Below are 26,925 nucleotides of genomic sequence, written 5' to 3'. Positions count from 1 at the left end.
TTTAAAAAAAAAGATTTTATTTATTTATTCCTGAGAGACTCCCAGAGAGAAAGAGAGAGAGAGAGAGAGAGAGGCAGAGACACAGGCACAGGCAGAGGGCAAAGCAAGCTCCATGCAGGGAGCCTGACGTGGGACTTGATCCCTGGTCTCCAGGATCATGCCCTGGGCTGAAGGCAGCGCTAAACTGCTGAGCCACCCCGACTACCCTAAAGTGTTTTGATTTTATCACTTCTATATTCTTCCCACTACTAACAGCAACATAATCAAAACATAGCTACAGTTTCAAATAATCTTCCTAGAACAAAATGAAACTCTATCACTTTGCCATGACAGAAGTCTAACCTGTACAAGTGAAAATTCTGAATCTGAGAATGTGTTTACACGTGCATGGTTTTGATATTTTCCCTCTCTTACAGTCCCCAAACATGTAAAGTCCTCCTGGCACAATTCCTCAAGAAAGTGATACACGTCCACTGCTTACAAGTCACAGCTACACCTCCCTCTGGTCTTTCCTCTGGGGGCACTGCTGACCCCAGAAGAGCAAAAGAAACCAGGCACAGGCACTAGCCCATCCTAGATCACAGATTCTACATCATGCGCAGACAGAAAAAGCTTTACAGAATGTAGAATGTGTACAACAGGGTCAGAGAATCTCAAAAATTACTTGGATTAAAGTAAAATTGCCACCAGAGAAAAATACAAAACATACTGCTTCTTCCTACCTCTTTGGATTCCTTTATGGAGTAAGCTCCAGCCATTCTTGTCTACCATGTCCACATCAGCCTTGTGGCTAACCAGCGTGGTGGCAATACTCTCTAGTCGTCGTGACAGTGCTAGATCTAAAGCAAGGTCTCCATTATGGTCCACTTCATTCAGCTTCCCAGGGAGCTGCAGAGACATATCATCTTTTTATAAAAATACCAAATTACAGTGCTAGAACACGTATACTCTCCAAATGCGACTGGATTCACAAACTACTCTCAGGCCTCCTTGAACACATGTCTTTCAGGGAACACAGAATTAATGGGGATCACAGAGCAGACACCAACACCGTGGAAGACAATGAGGGCCACAAGGGAAATGCAGATAGTACTATAGGAACACAAAGGCCAGGTTAGAGGGTCAGAGCCCAAAGGGGAGACAGCTAACGTTTTCATAAAAGACTGTGGCTTAATATCTAATTCCCGACACAACGTGATGTCTCCCTGGGTACTGGACACCCAGTCTAAAGCACATTATGTTCCCATATGTCAAGAGCAACTGTATTTCTTCACTGGGCAGTGCAGTCAGCAGAATAAAAGCCCCTAAAGATGTCCATGTCCTAACTTACAGAACATGTGCCACCATCCACAACATAAGGGACTTTGCTGGTGTCATTAAGGTTAAGGACCTTGAGGGAACACATCCTGGATTATCCGGGAGGGACCCATCTGTCTAATCATATGTGTCCTTAAAAGTAAAAGAGGGAAGCAGAAGGAAGCAGAAGAGCAGAGAGATGTGACACGAGGATTTGAGACGCCATCCCTGGCTCAGAAGAGGGAAGAAGTGGTGGCCTCCAGAAGCCAGAAAGGGCCCCCAGCCTAGAGTCAGCAAGAAAATGGGGTTACTAGGCCTATAACCACAAAGAGGTAAATTCTGCCTGCACACCAAATGAACAGTAAACAGATTCTCTCCTACAACCTCCAGAAAAGAACACAGCCTGCCTACACCTGAACTGTGGACAGGTGATGGCTGCACTGGACTTCCAACCTACAACACTGTACGGTAATACATGTGCTTTTAGCCACTAGGTTTGTGACAATTTTTTTATAGCAGCAAAAGAAAACTAAAGCAGAATTTGGTACCTGGCAGCTGGGTACTACTCCAACAATGACCTAAACACATGGAAGTGGCTTTGGAAATGGCCAACAGGCAGAAGCTGGAAGGATTTTGAGGAGCATAATGGAAACAGCTCAGACAGCCCTGAACAAACAACACGTAGACAGATGTGCCTTAGAAGACTGTGGTGGTGACAGTTTAGGGGCAGTGAGGACAATTTAGAGAAAAACAAGCCATGTATGGTTTTGGGAAAAAGCAGTTACAGTACCTGTGAGTCCATCTCAATTAGATAGAGGAAGACCACATCCTCTCTCTCTACTTTGATCGCCTTATGTAAGGGGTACTCAGTCTTGGACTTGATCATTTTGTACAACAGCTGAGCACTCATGCTACTGAAGTCCTCCTTGCGCAGGTCATCCTGAGGACAGAAGGACAGTGAAAAGGGAGCAGATCCGACACACCAACAGTAACGAGAGATGTTCATGAAGAAGCCCTGAGAACGTGTCTGGCCCTACTACAGGGCTCAGCACAAAGAAGGTAAAGAAGGAAGGGGGAAGTAACCTGCTCAGGTTTGCACAGGAAGGAACACAAAGCCAGGAACCAAGCCTGTGCTGTCCACAGCAGCCCTGCTGTGCTTTCGGAGGCAGTAAAGCACCACTGACACCCAGCAAGGAGGCCACTAGGAGCCCTCTGTTGGGCGATGGGGTCGTTAGCCCCACAAAGATAGCAGCTGCAGAGCTAATCATAACTTTCAGGGGTGAGGCCCCCCCAGTCAGAGGGTCTTCACTACCGCAAATCTCTATCTCTCCTAAAGCACCACACCTGTTTTGATTCTTTACAATACAATTCTTCTGGACATCTTTTCTCAAAATGTTGTTAAGTACCAAAGTTTGCTATAAAACTGGGCCATAAAACACAGCACTAGGTATGATTTTTTTTTAAATGCAAATATTGTTCTTTAAGACAAACAATTCCGCAGAACAGCAAATCAAGACTTAATGATGGTCTCCACACACCGCAGAGAACGTGGAAAGAGCCGGGCTTGCGGGCAGCTTCTGTGGATGGAGCGTACAGGCAGCTGTTTCTTGACCTGAGCTACCTCTACCTCTCCATTCTGAAATCAGAATGAGACGTTTAGAGCCTCAGCAATCTCAAATGTCATCTAATGCAAGTAAGAGCCAAGAGGTAACTTTCCATAGAAGCAGGCCTCAGCTCAGGTCTCCGGCTAGCCGTGAGGGTGCTTTGCTCACACCCCTCAATCTCTCACTCACCCAGTGACTGGCAATAATTTCTGCACAATAGTTCATGAGAGTGCTGGCACTCAGTTCCTCTGCGGTCTGATAGAAGCGAATACAGTTCCTGACGTTCACCAGAGACATAACACTCTTCTCACATCTGCAAGAGAATATTAATGATGAATGGTGTCATTAGGACAAATAGATTCGTAAGTGAACAAACCAAAGCTGTAATCTGTGTACTGGCTGTCTATGTCCAATAACACTAACATACAAGGTTACACAGAGGAGTTAGGGATAAGTACAGCTGACCTACCATATTTTAAAAGTACAAGAATTGCATTATATAGCACATTGACCATTCTGGTCAGAATCAAAATAACCTCTAAATAAACACATTAAGCATAACCCCCCACTGCCTTATAAGTAATTCCATGAAACTCACAGGTTTATTATACATAGGTGCTGGCAAAATCAAACACACAATAGGTCAAATTCACTCCTTTTATATTTAACTGTACAGGACATATGTACAATTCCTATCAGCACAGTTCTGTAATGCCACCAGTGAGGCCTCAAATTAGCTTCAAGCAGGAGGCTCTGTGTATGCCTCAATAAATTAGTTTGTCTGAAACATTCTCCCAAAGCTGAACCATACGGTATGTGCATTATCACTCAATAAAACTGACTTTTGAAAGTCCACCTAGAAAATGTATAGAGCCAACTGAATTTCACACAGTAAACCCATAGCATGTACACGGTATACACACAGTACACCCCCACTACACCTGAAGCACACCAACAGTACACCTACAGTGTACAATTCACATGTCCCTAACTTATTATAGAATATACTAACACAGAAAAATCAGCTCCATGGATGTCCAAAAAGTCTGCTTACAAGCATCACCACAAGACTCTCCCATGCACTGATAAGAAGGCACCCTTTATGTCAGACAGGCAACCAGGTCCCTGCTGGCACAAAGCCAACCCACACCCTAGCCTAGGAGATGCAGCACTGGGACTGGGGGAAAGGAGGCAAGTGCACAGTCCTTCCACTCCCGTGTCTGCACATCTCCGTACAAATGAGGCTCACCTCTAAAGCATCACAGAGACCTGGCAGCCTACTATTGCTTCATCTGTCCTGCAACACCCACAGAAACCCTTTTCTGATCCTAAGGGCAGAATCAGCACTGACAACACTGAGCTGTGAGGTAAAAAAGACCTGAATGGAGATCCACTGAACTGTCTGTGCCCTGTCTCCTGTTCCATGTAGTAAACACAGTGCTCTTGTTCAGAGGGTCAGAGTATCTGTGTGCATTTTCCCAGGTAAAGGAAAGCTAAGTGAACTGCACACAGTATTTGGTACATACCTGATATGCTCACCAGTTTGAGGGCCTTCTCAAGGCAGCAGCCTCGTTTATAACCAAAATGGACTGGTTTCAGTACTACAGTAAGAAAAAATGATCATCTAGCAGATAATTCTGAGTTTTTACAGGTGAGGGGTAGCTCACAGAGTTGGAGAGAGGCCACTGACGCAGGAGAGAGAAGGGGAAGAAGGATGGAAGTGTTAACAAAGACCAGAGAAGAACAAAAGAACAAACCTCCCAAGCCTCACCAATGAGACCTTGGGGGGGGTGGGCAGCAACAGCTTTGCCATCCTTTCTCCATCCAGCAATAAACGCTGGCACCTATTTTATTCCAAGACTGATGCTTAAGTTCTTTGTTTCTAAGTAACACAGGTGAGGTGGTGTGAAGAAGCATCTCCCACAGGGCACTTATAAATCAAAGTGTTACAGTATCACAGTGAGTTACTGTACTGAGCAACACCATCTGAGCAACCTTCCCCCAAGTGATTGTGACCTGTTATAAAATCAGAGCATTTGGGAGAAGAGTCTTCTGCTTAAATGCGTGGAAATTCTCAATTTTACAATGACAGATACCCATGAACAGCTGTCCTAACGTCCTACCTAAGGGACTACTGATTCACGTCTGCAGAGAAGCTTTGCTAAGCACTCTTACAGACAAATCCCCTTCTTTCTACTGCCAAATGACATCTGTACAAAGATACTCAAATGTGTTTCATGAAGACAGATGTTTTGTTACAACTGGCAGACACTTCATTTTCACCTACCTCTGGGGTTCCCAGAATGCCATTTATTATTTCAAAATGGTTTGCATAACATAAAATTAAACTTACCTTTACATAAAAGACCATGTCATCTCATTTAAAAATTCAGATTCTCAGTTCTTATCTTCTCTTTCAAAAGTAGTAGGACAGACTAACTTTCTTTTTTTTTTTTTTTTTAATTTTTATTTATTTATGATAGTCACACAGAGAGAAAGAGAGAGAGGCAGAGACACAGGCAGAGGAAGAAGCAGGCTCCATGCACTGGGAGCCCGACGTGGGATTCGATCCCGGGTCTCCAGAATCGCGCCCTGGGCCAAAGGCAGGCACTAAACCGCTGCACCACCCAGGGATCCCCAGACTAACTTTCTTTTGGAGATATTTTGGTTTTGTCTTTTTTGAAAGATTTTATTTATTTATTTATTCATGAGAGATACAGAGAGAGGCACAGACATAGGCAGAGGGAGAAGCAGACTCCATGCAGGGAGTCCGATGTTGGACTCGATCCTAGGACCCAGGAATCAATCACGCCCTGGGCTGAAAGCAGATGCCCAACCACTGAGACACCCAGGTATCCTAAGAATTTTGTTAATACATGTTTTAATTTTAGAGCACTAAAAGGATATAGATGGACAAAACAATTTTCAAAGTATAAAATCCAGAATATATTAAGCATCTCACAAATTTCTGTCTAGTTTCAGTATTACTCTGATGTGCATGAAAAGGAGGTGTGGAAAAGATACTTGACAGGAGAAACAATAAAACATTAGCAGTGGCTGAATTACAAATGACCCAGGGCCTTTTCTTTGTATTATTCTGTATTTTCTAAATGCTATACGCTGAGCTTGTATTTCTACAATCAGGAAAACAACTACTATATTAATTGTCAATTTTTAGCATATACTATTAATTCTCTGTAAAAAAAAAAAAAAAAAAAATCAAGGCTCCTGGGTGGATCAGTTGGTGAAGCTTCTTTCTGCCTTTGGCTCAGGTCATGAACTCAGCTTCCTGGGCTGGAGCCCCCACCTCAGACTCCCAGCTCGGCAGGGAGTCTGCCTCTGCACCCCGGCTTGTGTTCTCTCTCTCTGTGCCAAATAAATAAATAAAATATTTTTTTAAATCATCTTTCTGATAATACTTACCAAAAAAACCTTCCTTTTCATCAAAGTGGTGGTAGCATTCCCAAACCTCCGAGATCCCGACATTACAAACATGAGCAATACCTGCTTTATACTGACCTGCACACATTTATGACAGATTACTACCTCAGACATGTGATTCTTCCTGCACACAGCAGTGGGCACTCTGTGACCCTTTAAAAGTTGACATTTGGGGGATCCCTGGGTGGCTCAACAGTTTAGTGCCTGCCTTTGGCCCAGGGTGTGATCCTGGAGTCCCGGGATCGAGTCCCACATTGGGCTCCCTGCAGAGAGCCTGCTTCTCCCACTGCCCGTGTCTCTGCCTCTCTTTTTCTGTGTCTCTCATGAATAAATAAATAAAATCTAAATGAATGAATGAATGAATACATACATACGTACATAAAAAGTTGACATTTGACCCCACCCCCACCTGGACTCCTGGGTATCTCCCAGCCCTGCTCTCACCAAAGCCTCAACAGAGACAGATAACAACTTAATGTTGACATCCAACAATACAAAATTGAGCACCTGGTAATGTTGATGGTTAAGGGCCTACCCAGTCAATAAGCAAACATTTTAATTAAAGAATCCATTACAAAGATTACAATTACCTATACTACTCTGACCCCAGGGCATTTTTATCAAAGCAATTTAATTTACAAGCAAGTCTGTCAAGGCCAATGGAAAAAAGCTCAGGAAATCTGGGGAAAAAAGATACAAATCATATTCAATCTAATTAAAATCATTCTCAATTCACTCTCAGATGGCTCAAATACTCACCCAAACAAACCAGAGTTCACTTCAAGGCCTCCACAGTCAAGTCAGCTTTGCTAACCAAGTACTAGACATGCTTACATATCTCAGACCTGTTGGGGTTTTTTGAGTTTTTGGTTTTAGATATTAAAAATACATTCAAGCTGATGTTAACCCTAGAGCATTAAGAGGAACCTGTGTGCTCATTCATGTGGTGCATGGCAGGCTCAGTGAACAGCAGCCCCACAGTAGTGGCAGCAAGCAGCTCTGGGCTCCAAGGGCAACACAACAGCGGGTGGAGCACTGTTTGAAGGCCATTCCTGTAGCACCCAAGGTGATACGAAAGATAACTAAATGATGTACGTCCCACCAACCAATCTGACTACCAAAGGCCACAAGCCAAACAGAAATCAAAGGCATGACATCATCTCGATGACATTTTGTTCTCTGTTGCTCTGGAAGGCCAACTTGGAAAAGCAAAAGAGAAAATGCAATATAAAAAAAAACAGAGCAGACTATCTCCTTCAGAATCTAAAACGCAGTAACAAATGAAGCAAAAGCTCAGAAACACTGTCTATGAAACCTACTGAGCCATACTCTTGTGTATTAATTCAAGCATTATTGAGTTTCTAGCAAAAACAATATGACCAAGGACTTCACCCAAGTACATATATCACATAAGTAGAATAAATGTCACAGGAAGTGGTACTGGAGGGAAAGCTGAGAGTTTGGACACTATAATCTGCTGTATTAGCTCATACTCAGTTTATCAGCTTACACTATTATGTAATCTCAGGTTAAAAAAAAATCAGTGAAAGAAAAGAGAATACCTAAAAACTGTGGCAAAATTTAGCTTACAAAATAACAAAGCAAGGGAGATAAAATAATCTCCCCACTGCCTTTAAAAGAACACCTTGCAAAAGTTATTTACATTAGCAGAAGCAGCTGTTTTCCCAGAGCTTGGCATAATTAAAGCTCAGCCACCACCATGTGAGGTGCTTGAATAGATGTGCTGTGACTTGCCTCTCCCTGAGGAGCTGGAGCTGAAACCGATTAGCCAGCTTCATCAGCTCAGTCAGGAATACGTCATCTTCTCTGAACTCCAGCTCATCTGTGTAGATCCAGCGGAGCATCGTCCTGGTCACCTCAGGGTTAGCATCTGCTTATGAAAAGAGAGACACTGAAAACAAAGCACCAATAACACACTTATGCCTGTTTGAGGATTCCTAAAACTTCAGACTAATAAATTCTGGTACCCTCAACTCAAATATCATGCAGCCATTAAAAATGGCAATTAATGCTTTTCTGGGCAGCATCTGACTTCAGAAAAATGTTAAAGTTTTGCAAAGGGTGGTAAGTAAGAGAAGCAAACTACTCAAGATGTAAGTCAAGGAGCACCTGGGTGCTCAGTAGGTCGAGTGTCTGACTTTTTATTTCAGCTCAAGTCATAATCTCAGAGTCATGAGATTAAACCCCACATCAGCATGGAGCCTGCTTAAGATTCTTACTCTCCCTCTCCCCCATCCCCTTCCCTCCTTACCTTTCTCTCTTAAAAAGAAAAAAGATGTAAATCAAATAAATTGGGGGGAAACATTCTAAATATATGACAGAGTTTATATCCCAATAAAAAGATCTTACAAACACACATGAAAACATGATATAAATGGTAATTCCCAAGGATAAATAAAAAGGTTCAGTAAACCTTACCAGTAACTACAAACACAAATTTAAACTAGAATACATTTTTTGTCTGAAAGATTCCTAAAAAGTACACCAATTATATGTGTAGAATATTAGTCTAATAACTGAGCAAATACAGAGAAACATATATATTAAGACAGTGAACACAGTATTATTTTTAAAAATGAAAAACTGGAACAAAAATCTTCAGAGTACAATACTGGTAAGCTAATAATTATAGTATATACTCACACTGGAAAGTTTTGTATCAATTGAAGTTATTTAGATCTCAATAATCAACCTAAAAAGATATGCACTACATATCAGGTTCTTAAAAAGGCTAAAAATACATGTATTAAATGATCTCGTTTTTTGGAGATGTGTGTGTATACACATGTGTATCAGTATGTATACACACACACACACACACACACACACACAGACACACACGCCTTTGTGTCTGTCTCCTGTCCAAGTACTAACGAGAGGCCCAACCCTGCTTAGCCCAACCCTGCTTAGCTAAGCTTCTGATCTGTCCTATCAGATAAGACTGAGGACACTCAGGGTGCTATGGCCGTAAGATTATCAGTCTTTTTTTTTTTTTAAGTAATCTCTACACTCTACACCCAGTCATGAGATTGAGCCCAAAGTCAAGAGTCACATGCTCCATGGAATAAGCCAACCAGGTGCGCCTGACTATCTACTGAGACACTGGAAGAATAAACCCTAAAATTAACCCTAGTAGGATCTATAACTTTTCTTTGGGCTAATTTTTTATTTTTTTTTATTTCCCTGATTTTGCTTGCTTTTCTTTTTTCTTTTTTTTGAAAGGAGGAGGAGGAGGGCAGACGCTGAAGGAGAGAGAGAATCTTAAGCAGGCTCCACACCCAGTGTGGAGCCTGATATGGGACTGAATCTCAGGACCCCGGGATCATGATATGAGCTGAAACTAAGAGTGGGATGCCTGACTGAGCCACCCGGGTGCCCCTGATTCTGTTTTAAAATTTGGCTGCTTTCCTTCAAAACCCTCCCTCAATTGTCCAAATCAATAAACCTGACAACTGATAAACTAAAACCTAAATAATTTTCTTAACCACAATTACCAGGGATTTTCTGGGAGCCCTCAAAATTTCAAATGAAGATCAAGTGATCTCCAAGCATTCCACTCATGCCTTGACTCTTCCCTTAATCTACAAAATACACTGAAAATAAATTCATTTTGAGAGTCCGACCAAGCAGCCATGCTACAAGGTGGGCAGAGCACTAAGCCAGCAGGAGGGGGTGTGGTTCCAACTGCACACTTTTAAGTGAATCATGCAGTCTCTATTGCATCCCATCTACTTACACAAGTGGCTGTTCAAGTCAAAGGAGCCTGTAAAAGCAGGAGGAGACGCAGAGGAGCAGACTCTGAGAAGTGAAAGCAGTGGCCTCCACGACCTGTATGGCATACCTGCTTCTAGAGGCAGTCACCCTTCACCAGGGCCGCTGGCACACAAGCTGATCAAAATCTGTGACTGTAGGGACCACAAGAGAAAGAACACCCCAACTTCTGATGTCACCACAGTCTAGGTGCCCACAGCCACACTTAGTAGAGAACTTGAGATCTTTTATGTAGCCAGTTTTGTTGTTGTTTTGATTTTAAATAAACGTTTTATAAGCCATTTGGAAAGAATGGGAATAAACTTAGTAGGCAATTAGCCATTAAATGAAGCATACTGAGGAAATTAATTTCCTTACTTAAATCCTGTACTTAATCAGTAAAACATTGAGAAAGGTGTTCTGAAAATCTTACTATGACTCTGGTTTAACTGAATTGTCTGCAAGTTTCCAACAATTTTTTCTTCATTTATTTTAGTTTTTGATTCATAAAATTAAAAAACTGTGGTAAACAGCATCTTTCAAAAGTAACAGCAGAGTACTTGGGCCAGAAGATGGCAGAAGAGTAGGGTCCCCAAGTCTCCTGTCCCCACCAAACTACCTAGATAACCTTCAAATCATCCTGAAAAATCTACGAATTTGGCCTGAGATTTAAAGAGAGAACAGCTGGAATGCTACAGTGAGAAGAGTTCACCCTTCTATCAAGGTAGGAAGGGGGGGGGGATAAAGAAACAAAAGGCATCCAAGGGGGAGGGGCCCGCGAGGAGCCAGGCTAAGGCCCAGGCGAATGCCCCCAGGACAGGAAAGCACCATCTTCCTCCCCCCCCACCCCCCCAACCCCCCCACCCCCGGCAGAAAGGCGCTCCCAGGGAGTTAGAGCAGGACCCCAGGAGAGCGGGGATGCCCTCAGGCTCCCTGGGACACTAACAGATACCTGCGCCCCGGGGAGAGTGCGCCAAGCTCCCTAAAGGGCTGGAACGCGCCCATGGCTGGACCCTGGACCAGGGAGCAGCTCAGAGGGGGAGGGGCTCTGGCGGAGGCTCCACGCAGAGGGGGCTGCTCCGCCCGGAGCAGGAATGCAACAGTGCAGGCCCAGGAGCACAGGGCACTGGGACACAGCCCAGGATCCGACCCCACCCCCCACCCCCAGGGCAGGCAGAGTCCAGGAGGGGACAGAACAGCAAGGACACTCCTGCCCCAAGCTGAGCAGATCAGCGGCCCCGCCCCCGGAGCATCCAGGCCCCTGCAGACTGAAAGCTCTGTAGTTACTGCGGGAACTGAATCCAGGGCTCCAGAGCTGGCCACCACCACTGTGGTTGTTCCTCCTGGGGCTTCACAGGGTAAACAACCCCCACTGAGCCTCAAGGTGGCCTCACAACATAAACAGGATAAACATGACTCACTGAGCCCTGCGCCAGGCAGGGGGCAGAGCAGCTCCCCCAAGTGCTAACACCTGAAAATCAGCACAACAGGCCCCTCCCCCAGAAGACCAGCTAGAGGGACAGGGGAAAAACAAATTATTGACCAAGCAGCGCTGGAAAGTTCCAGAGGAAGTCAAGGGACTTACAGTATACAGAATCAGAGAATACTCCGTGTTTTTTGTTTTCTTAGGGTTTTTTTTTTTTTTGCCTTTTGATTTGTTTGCTACCCATCCCTTTTTTTCCTTTCTTTTTCTTTCTCTTTTTCTTCTTTTTTTCTTTCTTTATTCTTTTCTTTCTCTTTTATTTCCTTCTTTCTCTCATCTCTTTTTCTCCTTTTCCCAATACAATTGTTTTTGGCCACTCTGCACTGAGCAAAATGACTAGCAGGAAAACCTCACATCAAAAGAAAGAATCAGAAACAGTCCTCTCTCCCACAGAGTTACAAAATTTGGATTGCAATTCAATGTCAGAAAGCCAATACAGAAGCACTATTATAAAGCTACTGGTGGCTCTAGAAAAAAGCATAAAGGACTCAGGAGACTTCATGACTGCAGAATTTAGATACAATCAGGCAGAAATTAAAAATCAATTGAATGAGATGCAATCCAAACTAGAAGTCCTAACGACAACGGTTAACAAGGTGGAAGAACGAGTGAGTGACATAGAAGACAAGTTAATGGCAAAGAGGGAAACTGAGGAAAAAAGAGACAAACAATTAAAAGACCATGAAGATAGATTAAGGGAAATAAACGACAGCCTCAGGAAGAAAAACCTATGTTTAATTGGGGTTCCCGAGGGTGCCGAAAGGGACAGAGTGCCAGAATATGTCTTTGAACAAATCCTAGCTGAGAAGTTTCCTAATCTGGGAAGGGAAACAGGCATTCAGATCCAGGAAATAGAGAGATCCCCCCCTAAAATCAATAAAAACGTTCAACACTTTGACATTTAATAGTTAAGCTTGCAAATTCCAAAGATAAAGAGAAGATCCTTAAAGCAGCAAGAGACAAGAAATCCCTGACTTCTATGGGGAGGAGTATTAGGGTAACAGCAGACCTCTCCACAGAGACCTGGCAGGACAGAAAGGGCTGGCAGGATATATTCAGGGTCCTAAATGAGAAGAACATGCAACCAAGAATACTTTATCCAGCAAGGCTCTCATTCAAAATGGAAGGAGAGATAAAGAGCTTCCAAGACAGGCAGGAACTGAAAGAATATGTGACCTCCAAACCAGCTCTGCAAGAAATTTTAGGGGGACTCTCAAAATTCCCCTTTAAGAAGAAGTCCAATGGAACAATCCACAGAAACAAGGACTGAATAGATATCATGATGACACTAAACTCATATCTTTCAATAGTAACTCTGAACGTGAACGGGCTTAAGGACCCCATCGAAAGGCGCAGGGTGTCAGACTGGATAAAAAAGCAGGACCCATCTATTTGCTGTCTACAAGAGACTCATTTTAGACAGAGGGACACCTACAGCCTGAAAATAAAAGGTTGGAGAACCATTTACCATTCAAATGGTCCTCAAAAGAAAGCAGGGGCAGCCATCCTTATATCAGATAAACTAAAATTTACCCCGAAGACTATAGTGAGACATGAAGAGGGACACTATATCATACTTAAAGGATCTATCCAACAAGAGGACTTAACAATCCTCAATATATATGCCCCGAATGTGGGAGCTGCCAAATATATCAATCAATTAATAACCAAACTTAAGACAAACTTAGATAATAATACACTTATACTTCGTGACTTCAATCTAGCACTTTCTACACTCGATAGGTCTTCTAAACACAACATCTCCAAAGAAACGAGAGCTTTAAATGATACACTGGACCAGATGGATTTCACAGATATCTACAGAACTTTACATCCAAACTCAACTGAATACACATTCTTCTCCAGTGCACATGGAACTTTCTCCAGAATAGACCACATACTGGGTCACAAATCAGGTCTTAACCAATACTAAAAGATTGGGATCATCCCCTGCATATTCTCAGACCATAATGCCTTAAAATTAGAACTAAATCACAAGAAGTTTGGAAGGACTTCAAACACATGGAGGTTAAGGAACATCTTGCTAAAAGATGAAAGGGTCAACCAGGAAATTAAGGAAGAATTAAAAAGTTTCATGGAAACTAATGAGAATGAAGATACAACCGTTCAAATTCTTTGGGATGCAGCAAAAGCAGTCCTGAGGGGGAAATACATCGTAATACAAGCATCCATCCAAAAACTGGAAAGAACTCAAATACAAACGCTGACCTTACACCTAAAGGAGCTAGAGAAAAAACAGCAGATAGATCCTACACACCCAGCAGAAGAAGAGAGTTAATAAAGATTCGAGCAGAACTCAACAAAATCGAGACCAGAAGAACTGTGGAACAGATCAACAAAACCAGGAGTTGGTTCTCTGAAACAATTAAGAAGATAGATAAACCAATAGCCAGCCTTATTAAAAAGAAGAGAGGGGATCCCTGGGTGGTGCAGCGGTTTGGCGCCTGCCTTTAGCCCAGGGCGTGATCCTTGAGAACCGGGATCGAATCCCACATCGGGCTCCCGGTGCATGGAGCCTGCTTCTCTCTCTGCCTATGTCTCTGCCTCTCTCTCTTTCTCTCTCTGTGACTATCATAAATAAATTTAAAAAAATTTAAAAAAAAAATAAAAAGAAGAGAGAGAAGACTCAAATTCATAAAATCATGAATGAGAAAGGAGAGATCACTACCAACACCAAGGAAATACAAACGATTTTAAAAACAGATTATGAACAGCTCTACGCCAATAAATTACGCAATCTAGAAGAAATGGACGCATTTCTGGAAAGTCACAAATTACCAAAACTGGATCAAGAAGAAATAGAACACCTGAACATGCCAATAACCAGGGAGGAAACTGAAGCAATCATCAAAAACCTCCCAAGACACAAAAGTCCAGGGTCAGATGGCTTCCCAGGGGAATTCTATCAAACGTTTAAAAAAGAAACCATACCTATTCTACTAAAGCTGTTTGGAAAGATAGAAAGAGATGGAGTACTTCCAAATTCATTCTATGAGGCCAGCATCACCTTAATTCCAAAACCAGACAAAGACCCCACCAAAAAGGAGAATTATAGACCAATATCCCTGATGAACATGGATGCAAAAATTCTCAACAAGATACTAGCCAATTGGATCCAACAGTACATTAAGAAAATATTCACCATGACCAAGTAGGATTTATTCCCGGGACGCAAGGCTGGTTCAACACCCGTAAAACAATCAATGTGATTCATCATATCAGCAAGAGAAAAACCAAGAACCATATGATCCTCTCATTAGATGCAGAGAAAGTATTTGACAAAATACAGCATCCATTCCTGATCAAAACTCTTCAGAGTGTAGGGATAGAGGGAACATTGCTCAACATCTTAAAAGCCATCTACGAAAAGCCCACAACAAATATCATTCTCAATGGGGAAGCACTGGGAGCCTTTCCCCTAAGATCAGGAACAAGACAGGGATGTCCACTCTCACCACTGCTATTCAACATAGTACTGGAAGTCCTAGCCTCAGCAATAGACAACAAAAAGACATTAAAGGCATTCAAATTGGCAAAGAAGAAGTCAAACTCTCCCTCTTCGCCGATGACATGATACTCTACATAGAAAACCCAAAAGACTCCATCCCAAGATTGCTAGAACTCATACAGCAATTTGGCAGCATGGCAGGATACAAAATCAATGCCCAGAAGTCAGTGGCATTTCTATACATGAACAGTGAGACTGAAAGCAGAGAAATTAAGGAGTCAATCCCATTTACAATTGCACCCAAAAGCATAAGATACCTAGGAATAAACCTAACCAAAGAGGTAACGGATCTATACCCTAAAAACTATAGAACACTTCTGAAAGAAATTGAGGAAGACACAAAGAGATTGAAAAAATATTCCATGCTCATGGATTGGCAGAATTAATATTGTAAAAATGTGTTACCCAGGGGAATTTACACGTTTAATGCAATCCCTATCAAAATACCATGGACTTTCTTCAGAGAGTTAGAACAAATTATTTTAAGATTTGTGTGGAATCAGAAAAGACCCTGAATAGCCAGGGGAATTTTAAAAAAGAAAACCATAGCTGGGGCTCACAATGCCATTTTTCAGGTTGTACTACAAAGCTGTGGTCATCAAGACAGTGTGGTACTGGCACAAAAACAGACACATATATCAATGGAACAGAATAGAGAATCCGGAAGTGGACCCTCAACTTTATGGTCAACTAATATTTGACAAAGGAGGAAAGACTATCCACTGGAAGACAGACAGTCTCTTCAATAAATGGTGCTGGGAAAATTGGACATCCACATGCAGAAGAATGAAACTAGACCACTCTCTTGCATCATACACAAAGATAAACTCAAAATGGATGAAAGATCTAAATGTGAGACAAGATTCCATCAAAATCCTAGAGGAGAACACAGGCAACACCCTTTCTGAACTCAGGCACAGTAACTTCTTGCAAGATACATCCACGAAGGCAAAAGAAACAAAAGCAAAAAGGAACTATTGGGAATTCATCAAGATAAGAAGCTTTTGCACAGCAAAGGATTCCGTCAACAAAACTCAAAGACAACCTACAGAATGGGAGAAGATATTTGCAAATGACCTATCAGATAAAGGGCTAGTTTCCAAGATCTATAAAGAACTTATTAAACTAAACACCAAAGAAACAAACAACCCAATCATGAAATGGGCAAAAGACATGAACAGAAATCTCACAGAGGAAGACATAGACATGGCCAACATGCACATGAGAAAATGTCCTGCATCACTTGCATCAGGGAAATACAAATCAAAACCACAATGAGATACCACCTCACACCAGTGAGAATGGGGAAAATTAACAAGGCAGGAAACAACAAATGTTGGAGAGGATGCGGAGAAAAGGGAACCCTCTTGCGGTGTTGGTGGGAATGTGAAATGGTGCAGCCACTCTGGAAACTGTGTGGAGGTTCCTCAAAGAGTTAAAAATAGACCTGTGCTACGACCCAGCAATTGCACTGCTGGGGATTTACCCCAAAGATGCAGATGCAATGAAACGCCGGGACACCTGCACCCTGATGTTTCTAGCAGCAATGTCCACAATAGCCAAACTGTGGAAGGAGCCTCGGTGTCCATAGAAAGATCAATGGATAAAGAAGATGTGGTTTATGTATACAATGGAATATTCCTCAGCCATTAGAAATGACAAATACCCACCATTTGCTTCGACGTGGATGGACCTGGAGGCTACTATGCTGAGTGAAATAAGTCAATTGGAGAAGGACCAACATTATATGGTCTCATTCATTTGGGGAATATAAATAATAGTGAAAGGCAATAGAAGGGAAGGCAGAAGAAATGGGTAGGAAATATCAGAAAGGGAGACAGAACATGAAGTCTCCTAACTCTGGGAAACGAACTAGGGGTGATGGAGGGGAGGAGGGCGGGGGGTGGGGGTGAAAGGATGACGGGCACTGAGGGGGGCACTTGACCGGATGAGCACTGGGTGTTATTCTGTATGTTGGCAAATTGAACACCAATAAAAAATAAATTTATTATTAAAAAGAAAGTAAAAGCATCCTCTTTATTCATTTTAAGGATGCACCCTAACTTCTTGGAAATAAAAATAAACCCCAACTCATACTTCTAAATAATCCCTAAAGAAATTATAAAGGAATAAAATTTATTCCTTTGTAAAGGAATAAAAGGACAGACATTGTAGTTCTATCATGGCAGGGTAACAACCCATCCTATTTTAACTGATTATAGCTAAAAACTTTTGACAGAGCACCAAAAACAACTACCTAAGGATTCTGAAAAGTACACATGTAGCTGAATTATAGGGGGAGGGAAACTTGAAGAAGCAACCATACCCATTTTTGTTTCCCTATAGCTTTACCCTGAAGACAGACTCCAGTCAGGGATTCACACTGGTATGGTGACCATGCGGATGCCTAACCTCCTAGTAAAAACTCCATCTTCCTAGTCAGGTACACCAGGAAAATCGGTCCGTTTTGTGTATGAACCACACAGGCCTCAGGCTCACCTCTGAGCTACTCATGCATGGCAGAGTCCCCAGTCCAGCTTCAAGAACTGAAGTGATGTTTGAACCACTACCTACAGAAGGTAAATCAACTTCAGTCTGAACCTAAAGTTAGATGCAATGTTTTCCAGAGGATGATGATATAGGACCCAGAGTCTACAAAACACAATCAGAATATCCAGAATACAATCCAAAATCATTTGACGTAGGAAAAAAAAAATCAGGAAAATATGACCATTTCTCAAGGCACAAGACAACATATTCTAACCCCAAGATGACCCACATATTGAATTTATCAAAGACACGGAAGCATCTGGTGTAACTATGCTCCAGAAAGTAAGGGAAAACACAGTTAAAATTTAAAAGACAGGGACACCTGGTGGCTCAGTGTGGTTGAGCATCTGCCTCGGCTCAGGTCGTGATCTGGGGGTCCTGGGATCAAGTCCCACATCAGGTTCCCTCGCAAATATTGGTAAGGATGTGAAGAAACTGGAACCCTGTGTACTGTTGGTGGAAATGTAAAATGACATAGTTCCTATGGAAAACAGTATGAGAGTTCCTCAAAAAATTAAAAATGGAATTATTATATGACCTAGCAATTCCACTTCTGGGTATGTATCCAAAAAAACTGAAAGCAGGATCTTAAAGAAATACATGTACATGTACTCATGTTCACAGTAGCATTATTCACAATAGCCAAGAGGCAGAAACAACCCAAGTGTCCCTCAGTGGATGAATGGACAAATAGGATGTGGTATATACAAACAGTGGAATATTACTCAGCCTTAAAAAGGAAGGAAATTCTGGGCACCTGGGTGGCACAGTTGGCTAAGCATCTATCTGACTCTTGATTTTGACTCCAGTCATAACCTCAGGTCCTGGGATCAAGCCCCACAGGCTCTGAGCACAGGGCCCAGTCTGCTTGAGAAATGCCTCTCTCCCTCTAGCTCTCCCCATCCTCAAATTAATAAGCAAATCTTTAAAAAAAAAAAAAAAAAGGAAGGACATTCTGACACTTGTTACAACACGAATGAACCCTGAAGATGCTGTGTTAAGTGAAATTAGCCAAACACAAAAAGGCAAATCCTGTATGATTCCACTTATATGAGGTAATTAAAGTTGTCAAATTCATAGAAACCGGAAGTAGAATTGTAGTTGTCAGGAACTAGACACAGGGAGAAATGTGGAGTTATTTAATGGGTATGGAGTTTCAGTTTTGCAAAATTAGAAAGTTCTGGAGATAGGCTGACAGTAATGTGAATATACTTAACACGACTAAACACTTAGAAATGTTTAAGATGGTAAATTTTAAATTTGAAGTATCTTTTACTATGATTAAAAATTTTTAAATAAAAATAAAAGTCTTGAAAGCAACTAGAGAAAAATGACCACTACATACAGGCAAGATTCCCATGACTGCAGATTTCTCATCAGAAACCACAGAGGCCAGAACAAAGTGGAACAACATTTTTAAAGTTCCTTTAGAAAGGGGAGCTGTCAACTCAGTGTCTATATCCAGGGAAAATATCCTTTACACACAAGGAAAAAATAAAGACACCCTCAGATGAGGGAAAAGAATCTCACTAACAGACTTTGTAAGAACTACGAAAGGAAGTTCTTCAGGATGAAAAGAAATGATACCAGGGGGAAACATGGACCTTGACAAATGAAGGGACAACCCAAGAAAAAGAATTATCTGAGTAAATATAAATGACTTCTTAATCCTGCTGAGTTTGTTTAAGTATGTACAACTGTGAAGAGTGGGATTTTCAATGTATGTACTTGGAACATGTGTGACAGCTATATCATAAAGGTCTGTGGTAGAAGTGTGAACAGGCCTACATGGTTGCAAAGGTTTTTACATTTTACATGATGTAGTACAAATAGACCACAGACTACAAATAGACTATAACTACTCTATCAAAAGTGAGGGGCATATATATATATAATGCAGTCCCTAAAGTAGTTCTCAACCAGGGCCAATTTTGCCCCCAAGGGACCTCTCAATGTCCAGTAATACTTCTGGTTGTCAAAACTGGGGGAGTGCTATTGGCATTTAAAGGGTAAACGTCCTGCAATGCACAGCTCCCATAACAAAGAATTAAAGAGTCCAAAATATCAACAATGCTGAAGTGGACGAACTTTGCCCTAGATAAATCAAACACGAAGCAATAATATAAACAGAAGTAGTCAAGAAATCAGTAAATCTAAATGGAATACTTGCTCTCTCATGTTCTCTAAAAATAAATAAATCTTAAAAAGGGGGGAGGGGGCAGCCCAGGTGGCTCAGTGGTTTAGCACCGCCTTCAGCCCAGGGTGTGATCCTGGAGACCCCGGATCCAGTCCCACGTCAGGCTCCCTGCATTGAGCCTGCTTCTCCCTCTGCCTGTGTCTGTTCCCCTCTCTCTCTTTCTCTCTCTCTTTATGTGTGTCTCTCATGAATAAATAAATGTAATCTCTAAAAAAAAAAAAAAAGTGTGGGACGGTCCCCAATTGGCACAGTTAAGCCATTAATTCTTGATTTTGGCTCAGGTTGTGATCTCAGGGTAGAGAGATCAATCCCCACGTGGAAGTCTGAGTTCAGCATGGAGTCTGCTAAAGACTCCCTCTCCTTCTCCCTCTGCCCCTTTCCCCTGTGCACATTCAATCTCTCACTCTAAAAATAAATAAATCTTTTTTAAAAAGACTTCATTTATTTGACAGGGAGAGAGAGCATAAGCAAGGGAAGTGGCAGAGGGAGAGAGAGAAGCAGACTCCTCACCGAGCAGGGAGCCTGACACAGAGCTCAGTTCAGGACCCTGAGATCATGACCTGAACCGAGGGCATTTGCTCAACCAATTGAGCCACCCAGGTGCCCCTAAAAATAAATAAGTCTTTTTAAAAATTCTAAATGGAATACTAAATATCCAAATTATCCAAGAGAAGGCAAGAAAATGAGAACTCCAGAAAAAAGCTGGGACAAACAAATAAGATGATAGGCTTCATCGTAAAAATAATCACATTAAATACTGGTGGTCTAAGCACTCCACCTAAAAAGAAGAGATAAAACTGCAGGACCTCATTATGTGCTGCCAACAAGGGACACGTTTAAAAAAATACAGGTAAGATAAATGCAAACAAATACAAAAAATATATATACCCTGCAAATATTAAGGAGACCAGAGTAACTACCTCATGTCAGACACAGACTTCAAGACACAGAATATTACCAGAAATAAATATTATCATTTCAAAATGATAAAAGCCACACTTCATCAGGAAGTCATAATAAACATATAAGTGCATAATGACAAGGCCCAAAATATATGAAGCAAACATGAACAGAAGAAGGGAGATATTGACAATCCTGAAACCAGAGGCAACGTTCACACCCATCTTCAAGGCACTAACAGAACTGGACAGAAAAGAAAAAGAAACTATACAGAAAGTCTGAACAATATTATCAAACACCTAAAAAGGACTATCTCCAAAAACTGTAGAACACACTTTCTTCTCATGGGCACTTATGTTCGCCAAGATAGACCATATGCTGAGCCACAGAACAAACCTCAATAAATTTAAAAAGGATCAAAACCATATAAAGTATGTTACTTGACAATAACAGAATTAAATTACAAATCAGGGACACCTGGGGGGTTCAGTGGTTGAACATCTGCCTTCGGCTCAGGGCATGATCCCAGGGTCCCAGGATCGAGTCCCACATTGGGCTCCCCGTAGGGAGCCTGCTTCTCCCTCTGCCTGTGTCTCTGCTTCTCTCTCTGTGTTTCTCATGAATAAATAAATAAAATCTTAAAAAAAAAATTAGAAATTACTCCTGGGCACCTGGGTGGCTCTGCTGGTTAGGTGTCAGACTCTGGGTTTTGGTTCAGGTCATGATCTCAGGGCGGAGAGATGGAGACCTGTGTCAGGCTCTGCGCTGGGCGGCATCTTGATTGATTGATTGATTGATTGATTGATTGATTGATTTTTTGCAGCATCTTGTTTTAGATGCTCTCTCTCTCCTTCCCTCTCTCCCTCTGTCCCTCCCACCCTCCATTCTGCGCATGCCTGCACTCTCCCTCCAAAAAAAAAAAAAAGGAAAGAAGGAAAGAAATTAGTCATGCTAAAATATCGAGGAAAACTCCAAGTATCTGGAAACTAAGCAACATACTTCCAAATAATTCATGGGTTAAAGAAATGACAAAGAAAATCCGAACATACCCTGAACCAAAAGACAACATATCAGAATCTACAAGATGCAGCTAGAGTGGTGCTTAGAAGGAAATGGGAAGTTTAAATCCTTGTATTAGAACAGAAGATCAAAAATAAATAACCTAAGGTTCCACTTTAAGAAACTAGGGGAAAAAAGAGTAAAGTATATCCAGAGAATGTAGAAGGAAGAAAAAGGCAGAAATTATTAAAACAGGAACTAGACAATAGAGAAAATTAACAAAGGCAAAAGTTGATTCTTTGAAAAGATCAATAAAATCAACAAACTTCTAAGTAGATTGATCAAGTTATAAAAGGGAGAGAACATAAAACACCAACACTGGCAATGAAAAAAGTCATTAGAGAATAGTAAGAGAAAACTGCAAAGTCTACGACTTAGATAACACATAGTGACCACATGGCATTTAGACCAGGAATGCAAAGCTAGTTTTAACACTGAAAAAAAAAATCAATGTAATCCTCTATATTAACAGCATAAATGGGAAACACTATAGAGTCATTTCAGTAGATAGAAAAAGAAAGGGTTTGACAAAATTCAAAACCACGTCCTAAATATCTCAAACACTAAGAATCCTCAAATTGACAAAGGGCACATCTACAAAAACCCTACAATCAACAGTTATATGTAGTGTTTAAAGATCACACTCCTTCCCTCTGAGATCAGGAACAAGGCAGGAATGCTTGCTTTCAGACAAATAACTTGTATCCAGATTATATACAGAATGCTTACAATTCAAAACTTGAAACCCAATTTTTAAAAGGGCAAAAGAGGGGATCCCTGGGTGGCTCAGAGGTTTAGTGCCTGCCTTTGTCCTGGGGCGTGATCCTGGAGTCCCGCGGGATTGAGTCCCGCGTCGGGCTCCCTGCATGGACCCTGCTTCTCCCTCTGCCTGTCTCTATCTCTCTCTATGTCTATCTTGAATAAATAAATAAAATTTTAAAAAATAAATAACACTTCCCCAAAGAAGACACACAAATGGTCAGTAACACGCGAGGTACTCTCAACATTACTGGTCCTCAGAGAAATGGGAAATGAAACCACCGTGCACTCCATATTCCTTCATATGGTGAACCTGCCCACGGTGTCAGTAAGTACTTACCCAAGAGAAACACAGACACGATCGAGCACACAAATTTTATTTGTACCATCCAAACGTCCACCAGCAGGTCACCAAAAGAACACACAGCACGGTACATGCACACATGTAATACTACTCAGGGGTGACAAGGAATGAACAACTGAAACCACAGCATACAGAGATTTTGGACAAATCTCGGTTTGTATGCTGAGTGAATGAAGCTGGGAGAAAGATATTATAAACTCCAGGATTCTGTTTTTACAAAAGTTTAGAATATAGAAGTTAATCTAACAGTAAATGAAAGCCAATCAGTGGATGCCTGGGGATGTGGATGGAAGAGAGATGGATTACAAAGACATGGGAGGAAATTTTAGGGAGGTGAAGGTGTTTGTCATTCTGTGGATGGTTTCACAATTATGTCAAGTGAGCAGACTATACACCTTCAATAAGGGCAATTTATTACACTTTCTTTACATCTCAATGAAGTTGGAAGCGAAGAAACCAAAGGTGAGAGGCAGCACAACACTGTGGTTAATGGCGAGGATTCTGTAGCCAAACTGGCTGGGTTCAAACTCCAGCTTGCATACTTCCTACTGCTGACCGGGGTGAGTCGTTCAATATTACCATCCCTCACAGTTCCCTCATCTATGAAATAGAAGCAAACAGTACTCATCTCAAAACACCATTCTAAAGATGAGTAAGTGAATACAGGTGAAGTATACACAAAGCTCTACCAGGACGCAGTAATAACCATGTGAACATGGCTGTTACTACTAGTATTAAAAGACTATCTTTTTTAAAGATTTTATTTACTTATTTGACAGAGAGAGTTGAGAGAGAGAGAAGTAGGGGGAGCAGCAGAGGGAGAAGCAGAGTCCTTGCTGAGCAGGGAGCCCGATGTGGGACTCAATCCCAGGACCCTGGGAACATGATCTGAGCTGAAGGCAGATGCCTAGCCGACTGAGCCACCCGGGTGCTGCTGTAAGACTATTTTACACAAAAAACACAAAGTTAACATAAACAATAATTAGAAAAACACAACAGCAACACCAGGATGGAGTAAGAGAGTTTCACCACCAATGATACAGAGTCTGCCAGAGAATGTCAGGCAAGGGGCATGAGCATTCAGCAGGAGCCCACAAGGCTGTGTGACATCCTCAGCACAGAGCAGCTAGCTCTCCAGAGAGTAGTCCGAAAGACAGACCAATGAGGAAATCACAGTGCCTTCCACGACTGCCTCAAAAGGAACCTGCCATCACTTCCACCCCCATCTCTCGGGTAGAGCTCAGTCGGCCTGCACTGAAGGAAGGGGTTTAGGGTCCCACCTTTGAAGGGAGGAGGATCAAATTATTTATGGACATACTTTAAGTCTACCATGGATATCATCCAAAGGAACGCAGCATGATCTAACCCTAACTGAACCATGTTCAGCTAGCAGTTCACACGGTATCCAACAGACATCAAGTATTCAAGTATTGCTGTGTTTTTCTTAAAAACAAAAACACCTTGCGGATGCCGGGGTTGGGGGGGGGGGGGTCATGAGCTGCAGCAAAGTGCTCCTCCTGCTTCTCTGGGGTGCTCTCTACTGTACAGGGCAGCCTCTAGGGGGTGCTTCAGGGCACAGTTTGCCCTAGCAGACTCAACAGGAGGGAGAAGGATGCTCTCTGATATTTGGACAGGCTTGACAGAACGCAGGACACATTCCAGGAAAGCTGAAGGACTCACCACAAACAGTTATGCCAGGAAAGCATCAGACCTTTGCTGGAGAAAGCACACCAGAAACTCTATCTTCAAAGCAAGTAGTCTAATGCTGGGAGCCGCTCTTGCTAAAGTGTTATAGGGATACTATAAACAAGTCGTTTTGCCTGAAGCAAGCAGTTTTACTTCACAGAGAAGCTCTCCTTCCAGTCTGGAGATACTCTGTTGAGCTAGTAGTTAAATTCTTTCTCCTCTCAGTTGATCACTCAGTATCTTAACAAATGTATCTTTATAATTCAAATAATAAAGAAATAAAAAGCAAATTTCTATCTCTTTATCTTTGTGTTTTGAAATAATTTCAGACTTACAGAAAAGTTACAGAGTTCCCAGATACCCCTTACCCATCTTCCCTTATATTAACATCTAACTAATCACAGGACAATAATCAAAACTAGGTAATTAGGACTGACACAGAACTGTTACCTAATTATGGACCTTTACAAATCTTGCCAATTTTTCCTTGTTATGGTACAGAAACCACACTGCATTTCACTGTCTCCCTGTTCTCCTGTCTGTAATATTGGTACCTTGTCTTTCATGACCCTGACAGACTTCAGTGACACTGGCCTGTTACTTTGTGAAATGTTCCTCGATTTGGGTTTGTCTGATACTTTCTCACAATTAGACCGAGGTTATGTGCTTACTGCAAATCCTACAGAAATAACTGCACTTTTGTCAATGCATCATACCAGACACAACACAGTGTATGTACTCTTTGGAACAACGTATGGGTTAAGAAAACTCATATATTCGGACACGTTTTAAATACTTGGCATTCAATGCCTTACTGTATCCTCACCAACACATGCTAAAACCCTTACAATGACTAACACAAAGTTGTACTTATTTTGAGTTTTAAGAAATACCAATTACACAAAAACTTCAAAAGAAAATGTGGAACTCAGAAAGTCAGTCTAAGAATGTAAGTTCCATGCAAACAAGAATTTAATTCTGTTCACTGCTCTGTGTCCTAGGGCCCTGAGGTGTCCATCATCTGTGATATGGAGGGAATAATTCTGAAGAAACAAAACACCAATAAATTCATGAAATGATTTTATCAACTCCATTAGTGTGGAAAAGTTCAACCACTTAAAACATAGCTGCTGTGTTATTTATACACTTGTTTACAAGAGCTTATTCCCAATCTCCCTCAAACTGCTGGCCAGCCCTGCAGGGTCAGTGCTTCCAGGTATCACATAACCTACAGGATTGGGAGGCACTCCCAGCTGCTACAACCCAAACTGGGCGATGGCACCCACACCCCCCAGGCAATGCAGCAGGACTGCGGCTGAACACACAAGGGAATAAAGGCTAACAGGTCCACCTCTAGCACCACCTCCTTCGAACTCACCCTAGGACAAATTTCATGGATAAACTGTATGAAAAAAAGAACCACCACAGGCTGGGCTGTCAGCTAACGAGGAGGTGTCTAATCTACCCAAGACACAAAACCTTTGCTCTGCTGTAGCTCCCTCCTATGAGCCCACAGGGATCGAACCAGGCTTAGTATTTACAACAGGAAGGAGCCCAAGGACATTTAAAGGCATGAACATTACACTTTCCCACACTAAACATTTTCTAATCTCCTGATTCACAGTGATGCAGTCTTGTGCTCAGTCACTGACTTAAAGCTACTCTTCAGTGTTAGGATGTACTAAAAAAGTAAAAGCAAAATGGTAATGTTTGAATTAGGCTTTTTACACCTTAATGCAATTTTCTGTATCCTTACAAAGTTTGATCTGTTCTCCACTCTTATTCATTTTGATTGCATTCAACATAGTCTCCTCTAGTCTTTGTAAACTACCTGGTCATGTAGTTAAATTAAGATCCTATCATGCATCTTGTGAAGAATACCTCATGATCTAATGGGCTTTAAAAGTTATCCACAGGGATGCCTGGGTGGCTCAGCGGTTTAGGACTGCCTTCAGCCCAGGGTATGATCCTGGAGTCCCGGGATCGAGTTCCACATGCAGCAGCTCCATGCGAGGAGCCTGCTTCTCCTTCTGCCTATGTCTCTGCCTTCTCTCTCTCTGTGTCTCTCATGAATAAATAAATAAAATCTTTAAAAATAAAAAATAAATAAATAAACGTTATCCACAGTTCTGTTACATAGGGAGTCAAAGACATATGGCCTCAGGAAAAGCTCTGCTCAAAGATTTTCGTCGTACAGCAGCGAAGACTGTCTCCCAAACAGATGTGTAGTCACAGGTATAGGTGCCTATGTATAGACACATATGTGTATCCATGCATAGATATTGT

General features: G+C 41.8%; 1 protein-coding gene across 3 annotated transcripts in view; it reads right to left on the bottom strand.

Annotated features, from left to right (window-relative positions):
* Positions 1 to 26,925, bottom strand: part of ANKFY1 (ankyrin repeat and FYVE domain containing 1) — an 81,480-nt gene that overhangs the window by 32,739 nt on the left and 21,816 nt on the right. For all 3 annotated transcript variants that reach the window (XM_055307203.1, XM_055307204.1, XM_055307205.1), the window contains 4 exons: positions 8,097 to 8,232; positions 3,090 to 3,213; positions 2,087 to 2,236; positions 723 to 888 (listed from right to left, as the gene is read on the bottom strand). In XM_055307203.1, the coding sequence (XP_055163178.1) occupies positions 723 to 888; positions 2,087 to 2,236; positions 3,090 to 3,213; positions 8,097 to 8,232 (576 nt within the window). The remainder of the gene's footprint in view (positions 1 to 722; positions 889 to 2,086; positions 2,237 to 3,089; positions 3,214 to 8,096; positions 8,233 to 26,925) is intronic.

The sequence above is a fragment of the Nyctereutes procyonoides genome, unplaced genomic scaffold (assembly GCF_905146905.1).
Source record: "Nyctereutes procyonoides isolate TBG_1078 unplaced genomic scaffold, NYPRO_anot_genome, whole genome shotgun sequence".
NCBI classification, from domain to species: Eukaryota; Metazoa; Chordata; class Mammalia; order Carnivora; family Canidae; genus Nyctereutes; species Nyctereutes procyonoides.
The sequence above is the reverse complement of the archived record's forward strand: the minus strand, read 5'-3'. Positions and strand labels throughout refer to the sequence as shown.